At 42.7% G+C, this 12988-nt stretch overlaps 1 protein-coding gene across 1 annotated transcript in view; it reads left to right on the forward strand.

The window, feature by feature from the left end:
• Positions 1 to 7017, forward strand: part of PIWIL1 (piwi like RNA-mediated gene silencing 1) — a 33083-nt gene extending 26066 nt beyond the window's left edge. Inside the window, exons 19-21 of the mRNA XM_032244249.1 lie at positions 956 to 1081; positions 5557 to 5704; positions 5861 to 7017. Of these exons, the coding sequence (XP_032100140.1) occupies positions 956 to 1081; positions 5557 to 5704; positions 5861 to 5977 (391 nt within the window). The 3' untranslated portion in view covers positions 5978 to 7017. The remainder of the gene's footprint in view (positions 1 to 955; positions 1082 to 5556; positions 5705 to 5860) is intronic.
• Positions 7018 to 12988: the final 5971 nt, after the last annotated feature.

Here is a 12988-nt window from a genome sequence, read left to right on the forward strand (position 1 = left end):
TGCAGTTGGAGATGGAGGTGCTAGTAATCATATTGATCTAGTGCTTACTACCTGGCAGCGCTGTTCTCATTTCTACCTGTTCTGATTCATGGATTATCTATGTGGATTATGTGTGTACAAATGTGGCTGATTCAAGAGGATTTGAAGTGAGCCTGGATGAGGGGGTGGAAAAGGAATGTGAAAGGCTCTCAAGCAGACCACACAGGGCAAGTGCAGGCCTGCTCTCAGGAGGGTCAGAGGGCGTGGCAGTGGGCCAGGGATCTGCCAGGATGGACAGCTGATAGTGTCCAGGCCAAGAGGCCTGATGAACCTTGACCCAGGAGAGCTGCCTAAAGAACCTGGGGGGGGGATATATGGCTGAAGAGGGAGTCCTCTAGGATGGATGCATCTGGCACGTGGCAGACCAAGGAGTGTGAAGCTGTCCTAGGGTCTGCACAAAATGCCATTTGAGACTCCAGTGAAACACTAGTTAGGAAAATGAAGTTATGTCTCCTGAAAAAGGTATATGAATATGTAGTACACATATATGAGTGTGTGTGTGTGTGTCCCCTTGATATATTGTGAACCAGTAAGTTTGAAAAGCACTACTTAAGGCCACTTACCTATAAAAGATTTTAGAATTAATACTGAAGACTGTTATAAATTGTGAATTTTGAAGACATGCTGGATTTAACATTTTGCTGTGATAGGTATGTAATGGGTTTGGTCTGTGGATAAACCATCAACATGCTGTGTGTCACAGGACATATGTGCCATTTGGTTTCCCTCTCACCATTTATCCCTGGGCTTTACTCCTGTCAAGAGTAAGATCCTGATGCTTCACCACAACCTGGACAGTTGATATGCCCAAGGAGGGATGTGTTCCTTTTTAAATGGAGCATATGAACGCTTGAATGATTGAGTGCCCTGAAAATATGACTGGCTCAATGTAGTTACATTCATCATCATTTTAAAGCCCTAGGCTAACGGTAATTGTGGTGAAGAAAAGAGTGAACGCCAGATTTTTTGCTCAGTCTGGAGGAAGACTTCAAAATCCACTTCCTGGAACAGTTATTGATGTAGAGGTTACCAGACCAGAATGGTAAGTTCCATATGAGTAGCTAAGGACTGTTTTCTTCTTGGTGGCTGTTTTTTTTAGCATAGCCCCTATGCTTTACCAATATTAATACATTTTACTTTAAGTACTTATATTTTTTTATAAACACTAATTTTTTCAACTAATTTGGTCTAACATAATAAAAGCCCATGATTTCCTAGTGGCTGAAACTGAACAGAGGTATCCAAATCCAGTTTTTCTTTGGAGGAAGAGTATTATTTTCTGTAGTATTAATTACATATATGGAGATTAAGAGCTGCTTCTATAGATTGCTTTTGTAATTTTACACACATAACGCATCCACAGATTTTACAGCTAGTGCTCGACTTACGACCACGATTGGGACCGGCAGACCAGTTGTAACACCATTTGGTCGTAAGTTGAGTAGGCTATATGTACAGTTGAAATGGTGCATGCGGAGATGGTAGTGCTGCCGGAAGCTGGTCCGCACTGTCGTATGCCCAGCTGAGCAACGTTTGTGCTGCCAGACGTGGAGCAGTCATGGCTAGCGATTGTGGTCGTAAAGTCGAATGGTCATAAGTTACATAGGTCGTAAGTTGATCAATACCTGTATAGTGAAAAATTTTTAGATTTGTAACACAGTTGTCTAAAGATCAGGAAGTTTTATCTGAGACAGAGCTGCATGTGAGAAAAGTGACTTCTGAGCAAGCAAAGCTGCTGTATGTGCAGCCGGGAGCTACATCCAGAGACCATGAGAAAATGAGATTGCCAGTCAGAGCTTACAGTGGGCACTGATGGGCACAGGGAAATGGCCTTAGCAGCGCAGGAGGATTCGGTGGCCAAGTCAGGAAACTTGGCCCCTTTTCTTGAGACAGAGTCGCTCTGTTGCCCAGCCTGGAGTGCAGCAGCATGATCTCAGTTCACTGCAACCTCTACCTCCTGGGTTCAAGCAGTTCTCATGCCTTAGCCTCCTGAGTAGCTGGGATTACAGGCGTGCACCACCAAGCCCAGATAATTTTTGTATTTTTAGTGGAGATGAGGTTTCACCATCATGGCCAGGCTGGTCTCAAATTCCTGGCCTCAAGTGATCTGCAGGGCCTGCCTCAGCCTTCAGAAATGCTGGGATTACAGGCATGAGCCACTACGCCCAGTCAAAACTTGATCCATTTTTAGTGAGTTCCTCAAACACCCTTTTGTGTGAGGAGGTATTAATGCAGTGAGCATGTTTGTGATGGCAACTCATTGGTCATTCTAAATTAACACTCTCCTCAGGAGAACAGATCATTGGGAGGACTTCTGTTTTTATGTATAAGTGTTTTGGAGCCTTTATGAAAAAGGTGACTTGAATGAGGATAAAGCGTTGGCCTGCGTGCGCAGTTTACACGTGGAATACTTTTCCTGTCTGAATCTTGGGCAAATGAGGCATTATTATAGTGACTTTATGTGGAAAATGATGATAGTGTAGAGAGTTTAGTTTTGTCTAGTCTGCTCTGTTGTCTGACAGTGGAGAGAAATTATTTTGAAATACATCATCTTGGATTTCTGTCTTTTTCTCAGATGTTATGGCATTGGTTCAGAAGGACTCTAACCTATTGGGAAAAAATTGGCTAGAAAGACAAAACAAGGCTAAGATATTGACATAGTAAACCAATTTCAGCAGGATTCTCTTTCACCATTCAAAATGACCCCGAGCGCTTTCTAACATTACTACTACTCTGAATACCAAAGCCCAGCTATGATGTTGGCCTGGAGACAGTAACTGCCTGAAACAAACTGGGTAAAACCCCAGTTGAATTATGAAGTATAAAAACTGTCATTAGATTAGGTTTTTTTTTTTTTTTTTTTTTTTTTTGAGACAGAGTTTCGCTTTTGTTACCCAGGCTGGAGTGCAATGGCGCAATCTCGGCTCACCGCAACCTCCGCCTCCTGGGTTCAGGCAATTCTCCTGTCTCAGCCTCCTGAGTAGCTGGGACTACAGGCACACGCCACCATGCCCAGCTGAATTTTTGTATTTTTAGTAGAGACGAGGTTTCACCGTGTTGACCAGGATGGTCTCGATCTCTTGACCTTGTGATCCACCCGCCTCGGCCTCCCAAAGTGCTGGGATCACAGGCGTGAGCCACCGCACCCTGCCTAGATTAGTTTTTACTAGATATTACTAAACCCTAGCAACTGCTAATTCTATTCAGACACCTGGAGAAGCGCACTCTTTTTTTTTTTTTTTTTTTTAAAGTTCTGAGATAAATGTGCAGGACGGGCAGGTTTACCACATAGGTCAACATGTGCCATCGTGCTTTACTGCATTTATCAACCCATCACCTAGGTGTTAAGCCTCACATGTATTAGCTGTTTGTCCTCATGCTCTCCCTCTCTCTTGCCCTCCAACAGGCCCCAGTGTGTGTGGTTCCCCTCCATGTTCAAGTGTTCTCATTGTTCAGCTTCCGCTTATAAACAAGAACATGCAGTGTTTGGTTTTCTGTTCCTGCGTTAGTTTGCTGAGCATAACAGCTTCCGGCTTCATCTATATCCCTGCAAAGAGCATGATCTTGTTCCTTTTTATGGCTATGTAGTATTCCATGGTGTAGATGTACCACATTTTCTTTATCCCATGTCTCATTAATAGGCATTTGGGGTGGTTCCATGTCTTTACTATTGTGAATAGTGCTGCATGAACATACACGTGCCTGTATCTGTATAACAGAATTATTTATATTTCTTTGGGTATATACCCAGTAATGGGATTGCTGGGTCAAATGGTATTTCCGGTTCTAGGTCTTTGAGGAATTGCCACACTGTCTTCCACAATGGTTGAACCTAATATACACTCCCACCAGCAGTGTAAAAGCATTCCTATTTCTCCACAGCCTTGTCATCTGTTGTTTCTTGACTTTTTCATAATTGTCATTCTGACTGGTGTGAGATGGTTTCTCATTTTGGTTTTGATTTGCATTTCTCTAATGATCAGTGATGTTGAGCATTTTCACGTTTCTTGGCCACATAAATGTCTTCTTTTGAGAAGTGTCTATTCTTGCCCTTTGCCCGCTTTTTAATGGGTTTTTTTTTTCTTGTAAATTTGCTTGCATTCCTTGTAGACTCTGGATATTAGACCTTTGTCAGATGGATAGATTGCAAAAATTTTCTCCCATTCTGTAGGTTGTCTGTTCACTGTGATGATAGTTTTGTTTGCTGTGCAGATTTAGTTTAATTAGATCCCATTTGTCAATTTTTGCTTTTGTTGCAATTGAGAGCACCAGAGTCATCTCTAATCACCAGAACTGCAAGTGGTTTGTGCCTAAGCTGGGAACAAAGGCTTGCATTCCAGCCCTGGCATAATTTCTCTGTTCTTTTTGAACAATTCATTTAACATTTGTTAACTCCTCATTCTTTGTAAAAGTAAGTGTACAGTCTGTTGTAGATCAGCTCTGCTTTTCTAATTTTGCTAGTTTTGATGGGCATAAGAAATTGCAGGGATTAATTTCCTTAAATCTTTATTGGGTCAAATTACAATATCTCTGGATTGATATTTTATTGGTACCAAGAAAATGAAAACAAAACCTAATGTTTGTTTCTTCATATTTGTACTACAGGTGGCCCTCTTTATCTGTAGGTTCTGCAACTGTGGAGTACACCAACCTCAGATCAAAAATATCTGGAAAAAAGTCTGTACTGAGCATGTACAGATTTTTTTTCTTGTCGTTATTCCTTAAATAATACAGTGAAACAACTATTTATATAGCACTTGCATTGTATGAGCTGTCATCAATAATCTTTTAAAGTATCAAGATGGTACTTTAAAGTATATGGGAGGATGTGCATAGGTTATATAAAGACAACATCATTTTATATTAGGGACCTGGACTTCCAAGGGTTCTGGTATCCTCAGGAGGTCGTGGAACCAGTTCCCAAAGGATGGCTGCAATTGGCTTTGTTCTTCCATTTGGCCCTATACTCGTTGATATTCTTCCATGTTCCCTTCCTCGTAAAGATTTGCATTAAATTCCTGGGGATTAAAATTCATTATATTTTTGTTAAATAACAATGGGAACAGCAAGAGGGGAAAAGGTTCCATGGTAAAAAGCATGTCTGGGGAGTAACAGTCCCTGAAGCTAGACTCGCTCATGGCCCCACAGGTTGTGCTTCTGGAGTCTGATGGCTCAGTCACAGTGCTCGAGCGTTGGGGTGGAAAGCAAGAACTAGCCATGTATGCCATAGTTACTAGCAGCCATGTCAAAGGCTTGGTTGTGCTTGGAGGCATCATGACAGGTGTTTAAAATCTAAATCATAATCTTTATGGTAAACATCTTTCACACACAAGCAGTCGCAAATGGTTCATGAATATCTCGTTCCTGGAGTTGAAGGAAGCCCGTTACATCATGAGAAGAGATGAGGTTACTGTAGTAACTTACAGTGAAAAGAGGTACAGAGCTTTTCACTGTTAAGAAAATAAAATCATCCTCATTTTAGTTTTCGGTACATCCGTGTGTTTTCTGTAATTCCAGGTATGACTTTTTTATTGTGAGCCAGGCTGTGAGAAGTGGTAGTGTTTCTCCCACACATTACAATGTCATCTATGACAGCAGCGGCCTGAAGCCAGATCACATACAGCGGTTGACTTACAAGCTGTGTCACATCTATTATAACTGGCCAGTAAGTGTTTCTACTTGTTGATGTTTAACGAGTGAAGGAAAGTCACTTTTCAAATGAAATAGCTGTGGTTTAAAAGGCTTTTAGGGTTAATACTGAGATTTACAATGGAAAGAGGCTAACCTAGAGTAATAGAACCTTTTTTTCCTTCCACTAAAGGGTGTCATTCGCGTTCCTGCTCCTTGCCAGTATGCTCACAAGCTGGCTTTTCTTGTTGGCCAGAGTATTCACAGAGAGCCAAATCTGTCACTGTCAAACCGCCTTTACTACCTCTAACCTGCAGAAGAAGAAAAGATGTCGCTGCTTTTTCTTTTTGAAGTGATAACTTTCGGATTTTCTTAAGCCGTTATTTTTAACTGTTATCTTTCTAGATGAAACTTGGGAAGGGAATTAAGAGATCTAGAGTTTCATTTCTAACATTCCTATTCACTGGCTTCCTTATTTTATAGGTAAAAATTAAGATTTTATATTTTATCTTGTTTGTTTCTCGTAGATATTTTTTGAGGGTTTTTTTGTTTATTTTGAAGAAATGCGGATAAGATACTTTGTAGTATAAACAGACTCTCTGAGAGTATTTGAAATGTGTTGGGGATTTACTTAAAAGTACTTTCAGGAGTGAGCAAGTCCTACTTGTAAACCTGTATTAACTTTATTTTTGAAGTACCTATTTTGAATTTAAAGGAGATTAAGAGGCATAAAGTAGGATGCTCACTACAATTGTAGGTTTCAACTGATATCTTAAAGATAAAAGCTACTAGTATATAACCTATACACAAGATACAGGAAAAAATATGCTTAATTTTTATTTGGTGAGGGCTCACATGGGAGTAAAAAAAAGATTGAAAAATTTTAAATTGTCCAAAGAAACATTTTAAGAATCTTTAACAACAACAAAAAAAAGGCCAGTAGTAAATCTCTATATTAACATTACTATTTATTTTGTTTTGGAACTGGGATATGATTCTATTTGTTATAAAATAAAATTGATGTGATTGTCACCTTATTTGAAGAACAGTGTAATTCTTGTTTTACTGAAAGATGTGCATTTTCTTCTCATCTAATTTTTAAAACTGCATACAGTTCCATTCATAAAAGCTCAATTAGGCTGATGAACATGGTGAAACCCCGTCTCTACTAAAAATACAAAATTAGCCAGGTGTGGTGGTACATGCCTGTAATCCCAGCTACTTGGGAGGCTGAGGCATGATAATCACTTGAACCTGGGAGACAGGTTGCAGTAAGCCGAGATCGCGCCACTGCACTCCAGCCTGGGCAACAGAGAGAGACTCCGTCTCAAAAAAAAAAAAAAAAAAAAAGAAAAGAAAAGAAAAAGAAAAAAAGCTCTAATAGTGTCACTTATGAACTTTAATGTCAGAGTAAAATTCTGTAAGGAAATGCTGCCACCTTAAGAACAGGTATCCATAGCTTATAAGGAAGTACAGACTAAGAAGTCTGTGGTATTGTCAAGTTGGTCATTGTAGTTTTTTTATATCTGCATATTTATAGGAATTCTCAAGAACTTTTGCAAAAAGAAGGCTTGAAATTAATGAATTATTGTAAGTCATGGAAACACCATTAAACATTGCTTACAAATGTAATGAAAGTAAAAGCTTGAGTGACAGTACGCAAGTCCCTGGAACTGTAATTTAGACTAATGCAGATCAGTCAGGTTATTTGTCTTACATTTACTGCACATGGCCTCATTCTCGATTTAGCTTCATTAACATGTTATGAATGAAAACTATTTCATTTTCCTTCTAGTTCTTAGAGCTAATAACTGTTAACATTGTTCTGGGAGAGAGTAACCCAAGTTCCTTAACCTCTTCAATTTCTAAGCGTTAGAAGAAAAGAAACACAGGAGAGTGTGACCTTTCAGAAGCATGCCAAAGACAAACACTTCAATGATAGAAGTTGCTTAAGGCTGTTCTGGCACTAAAGAATATAAAGTCTAATCATACAGCTGGAAAAGATTAATTTGAGATGTTAATTTTTATTTATGGATTTTTGTGGCTAGTCACTTAAATCATTGAAAGCTCGTTCTTAGCAGGTTTTAAGCTCTGCCTTAAAGTTAAAAGACTTTAATGCCTTTAGAACCATGAAAAACTGGTAAATGTGGTAATTCTGGAAAAGTTGCAGTTGTCCAAAGACCCTCACTATATCGAGAAAGACTTAATTGAAAAGGACAGAAAATGTGCTGAATATTTTAAGCCAGGAAAGGGGTATTGATTGGCTTTTTCATCATTCTAGGTAATGCATCCCAAACTTAATAATCTGTTAGACATCACCTGCTTTGCTTTGTAATAACACAGAGTGGGTTCCAAACCATACCCTAACAATCAGAACTCTCAGGGGAGAGGCCAGGTGATTTCCCAGGGGCTTTTGGCAAATGCTAGTTGAAAGGGATCTCTTTAACATCTGTCTTGGTTATGCCTCTGCTGTGGTTTTATCAGATAGACTTCCTGCATGAGGTGACAGAGTCTAGGTTGATGCCTGAGCCATGCCAAGTACACAGAGCGCTGACGGAATTCATTGCAGCAGTCACAAAGAACAAAGCAGAGACCCAGTGAAATCCTGATTTCTTCTTTCAAATGGGATGTGCCTGTCTGTGTGGGACGTCTAAAAGCTTTACTATTAAAAACACACTGACCTCAGGCTCTCTCTTCCCAAAGTCTCATCTGACCAGTCTACCTGGTGGTTCCTGAAGGAACCCCGGGGATTTGCTGTATAGTTTGCCAAAAGTGCATCCCTGTAGGAAAGCTGTCAACTCTTTTCTGGGTATGCAGGATTTTTCCCTCAGAATCCAAAAGTGTGACATTCATGGACGCTTTCTATTTAGCAATTTTACATGTGTTCCCTAAATCCCATAGGAGTTTTTCAGAGTAATCTCCTGAACCTGCTGCTTACACAGAGGGACACCTCTGGCTCTCTCCTCAGGGTCAAATAGAATGTTTTCAGCATGAGTGTCATTCTGATGCTATAATATGAGTCTTCAGATATTCTGTATATTCTTAAGTAAAAATTAAAGTTTGTGTAATTGGTATTGTCATTTGGATTCAAGATTCCAGAAGCAAGGTTTAGTTTTCTTTACATTCATTATTACTACCCAATGATTTTAAAAATCCGTTGTGTCCAATAGAGAAACTAAAAATTGCAAGAGTAGCCAGGCGGGAGTTGGTGCACTTGAAGTAAGATGGTCCCTCACTCTAGGCCGCCATTTGCAGGAGGCCCCATGGCCTCTACACTCTTGAGTTAGGCTGCCCCTTCAAGCACCCCATGCTGCCAGAAGTCAAGTGGGCACCTAGAACTCCAAGCTGCTGAGCCCAGCGCCCCGCCCTCACCAGTTGCAGCCTCCCCAGCCCCATGCCTGGGGACCTCATGACCAATGGCATGCCCTCATCCCTGGGTTCTTCTCAAAAGTCCAGAGCTCCAGGTCCTCCCTTCTATTTCAGACTCATCTCTGAGGAGCTCCGTGCATTCCCTTTGTTGACACCATTCGCTGCTCCTCAGCTTTTCCTGTATCCTCTGGAGTTGATTCTCTTAGGGGGCAGTTTCTTTACAGCTCCCTTGAACAAATCTGGCTTTCTCCCAGGACACTCACAAGGCTGCCTTTGTCCCTCCTATACTTGTCGTCCGTGAGATCTGGAGGGTGAGGTGGGTGTCCTTCTTGCTCCTCATTGGTACTTCCAGACACCCAACCCCCCCCAAAAAAAAAGGAACCACTGGGCTTTGAATCTACTTTTCTCAGATTGTGTCAGCCGCTCCCCATCCCTTTGCCACTTTTTGCTCCCTGGGCTCAGAGTCCTCCTCACAGATCGGAGCTCCTGTCTTGCTCATGTTGTCCGGTGGTGCTTTTGTTCTCATTCTTGGCTAAAACACCCCAGTGAAGTCCAAGTCTTTGCCTACCTGCCTGTTCCTATGCAAATAAACATGGCTAGAGGCAACCACACAACCCTGTGTAACTGCTGTATTTCAATTCATGATCGCAACCAGGCAGGCGTTCAGTGCTGTTCTACGTGTATGTCTAGCCATTGGCTCCACAGCTCTCCGATGTTTTCCATACTGTGTCTCCTTGAACGACCACCACCACCTACATCCTCATTCTCAGCTGCTGCCTCTCACTAAAAATCCAGGCAGAACTTCACCAGCTCCCACGTGAACCATGTCTGCTCTGCAGCCTGGCGTGGCAGCCACTGCCTGTGCACCCGGCCAGAGCATACCCCACCCGCTTGGGCATATGACACTTATTTTTGGAGGATGTTGTTTTGGAATCTCATCTCTCCTTGTTTTCCTGCTTTAGTGTTTTTCCTTTCCTATTCATTCCCAACAGGCTGCAAAACTGGTGTCATTTTTTTTTATGTTAAAAAATAAAAGCCTTGTGGGCCTCACTACCCCTCAACTACTGTTCATTTCTCTCCCTCTAAACTCCTGTGTTGTCTGGAGTTCTCTCCTCCCCATCCTCTCTTGAATCCAGTGTTCTCGCCAATCCCTCCACAGTGCCAGCTGCTCAATTCCTGGCCCTCCTCCAGCCAGACCTGTTGCATGCCTGGCACAGTGTCCCCCTCTCCTAGAAACATCCACTGCCTGGCTTCCAGGACCGGCCTCTTCCTTCTCAGGCCGGCCACACACTCTTGGCTCCCCACACCGGCCCGTTCCTTCTCTCTCGCTGGTTCTTGCTGGTCTCCCTAAGGCCTGCATGTTGGCGTGCCTTCAGACTCTGCCATGATATTCTTTCTGCTCTTCCTCCTTTGGTGATTTCATTCATGACTCATTTCCATGAAGTTGCTTCCCAGACCACATCTCCAGGCCCAACTGCCTCTCTGAACTCCACACACATATCATCAGCTGTCTCCTAGGCATCTCCCGTTGAGTGTCCAGCACAATGCTGCCCAAACTTCTTGGTCTCAGAACTGCCTGACGCTCAGATTACTGAGGACACAGATTTTGTTTGTGTAAATTATATCTGTTGGTAATTACCATATTAAAAATTAAAACATCTAAAAATGTGCATGCCCATATTCCATTGTCAGGATGATACTGTCAGCACACATCATATAGCCTCTGGAAAACACTGTGTATGCTTAAGGGAGAGTTAGAGGGAAAAAGAAGTGACCACTCAGAAACATCAAAATAATTTTGATTTCATAGAGCCTGAGAAGAGTAAGATTCCCAGGGGTCTCCAGACCACATTTGACAACCTCTGCTGTCTCAGTATGCTCGGAGTTAAACGGTAATTTCCCGTAGCCCTGTTCCAGCTCAGTAAATCAGAACTCCATCCTTCCAAATACCTTCAGGCCAGAAACCTGGGAGCCATCCTGGAGTCATCTCTTATCTCACACTTCGGATTCCTCAGTGAAATTTATCAGCTTCGCCTTCAAAACATGAGTACCTGTCCACTATTCCTGTCAGCCTAGCCTACCAAACCCACATCTCTGCTTTTGCCTTTGCTCTGACTTTGGTCCATTTTCAGCAAAGTAGTCAAAGTGATCAAGTCACATATCTGCTTATAGTCCCACTGTGGATCCCCATCTCAGGAACAAAAAGTCGTTGCCAGGTTCCCACGTCGTGTCATCCCAGCTTCTCATAGGAGACTCAGTTCTCCTCCTGCCTTAGGGCCTCTGCCTGGATTCCTCTGCCTGCCATGCTTGGAGCCCAGGTTCCCGTGTGTTCCTTCAGGTCTAGGCTGAAATGGCACCAGTGCAGGGAAGGCTTCTGTGACCACCCTCTGTAAATGTGCAGCCTAGAGACTTACCCTCCTGTTCTCCTCCCAGCTTCACTGGTATCATTCACTAGCATAGTGCCTAGCTTACCTTTTCTCTTACTTGTCTCTTACTAGATGGTGAGCCCCATGAGGGCCATGATTCCCCAGTGGTTTGTTCACTTTTGTCTTCCCAGTTTAGATGATCCCCAGTATATAGCAGGTTCTCAAGTATTTGTTGAATGGACAGATGAATAATGCCACCCATAACTCAGAAAAATAGCCCCTAGTGTTTCCTGTGCATATTAAAATTGAAGGACTCTGCCCCAGCAGGGGTCATCAATCCTTGGGGTACACATGATGGTCACCAGAGAGCTTTAGCTTCAGCTTCAGCAACCCGACATCAGTGCACATGCAGTTCACAGAAGAATCTCAGATGGAGACCTGGGCATGGATATGTTTAGAAATCTCCCCCGGGCTGGGAAAATCTAGGTGTAAGATATACCAGGCAGGGACCATCCAGACAGACAAAATGCAACCCAGCTTTCGAGAAATCTGGACTCTCAATCTCAGCCTCTGGCTGCTTTTGCACACTAGATGCTCTGCTGGCCTTGGGTGGTTTTCTTCCTGGGTGCCTGGAGGAATAGGTCCAATCCATCCTGGCCATGTCCCCACCCACGTGGCATAAGCACAATGCCAGTATGTGATGGAGGCAGGAAAGGAGCCTTTTGGTGGGGCCCTGCAGCCTCAGCTATGGCAGGGCCTGGGCTGCCTTAGCATAAGCGGGCACTTTGCCCCTGGTCTGGGGACTGGCAGCTGCATCTGGCCTAGTGATTTGCTTGCTTTTGCCTTCCATCAGCAGCCAACCCTTCCCATTCAGTCCCAGGCCCTCTGAAGCGGACAGCAGCAGTGGTATAGGTACCTTCTTTCTGGACAGTGCAAGAATCTTCCAACACTTTAATGCCATTCTCCCTGGCCCAACTTACATGCCATTGCTTTTTATTTAAATCAACTCTATTGAGGTATTATTTATTTAGATAAAGTAAATGAATCCGGCGTAATGAGTTTTGACAAATGTATATACCCCTGGATCTACTACCACCATCAAGCTCTAGAGAATGCCTATGCCCTTCTTCCCACAAAGGTTCTTTCTTGCCCCTCTGCAAGCAGCCCTTCCCACCTGGACCAGATGCAGCAGTGACCTGCCTCTGCCAGCTCTGGAATCTCATGTGGAGAACCATGGAGCATGTACTCTTGTGTCTGGCTTCTTTTGGTCTGCCTGGTGTTTTAAAGCAGAGTCTGTGTATCTGTGTAAGTGGTTTGTTTGCTGGGTGATATTCCACTGTGTGATTAGTTCATCATTTGTTTATTCATCATCTCTCAGTGGGGGTTTGGATGTTTCCAATCTTTGGCTAGTATAGTAAACTACCATGAAAATTTCTGTTGAGGATTTTGTGTGGGATGTATGTTTTCACTTCTCTGGCTGATACACAGATGTCAAATTGCTGGATTTATATGGGAAGCATATCTGCAGCTTCATGAAAAGCTAACAAGCTGTTTTCTAAGTGTTTATGCCCTTTTCCCCTTTTCTT

Source organism: Sapajus apella, unplaced genomic scaffold, assembly GCF_009761245.1.
Source record: "Sapajus apella isolate SASKATOON/1434 unplaced genomic scaffold, GSC_monkey_1.0 scaffold2, whole genome shotgun sequence".
Lineage (NCBI taxonomy): Eukaryota > Metazoa > Chordata > Mammalia > Primates > Cebidae > Sapajus > Sapajus apella.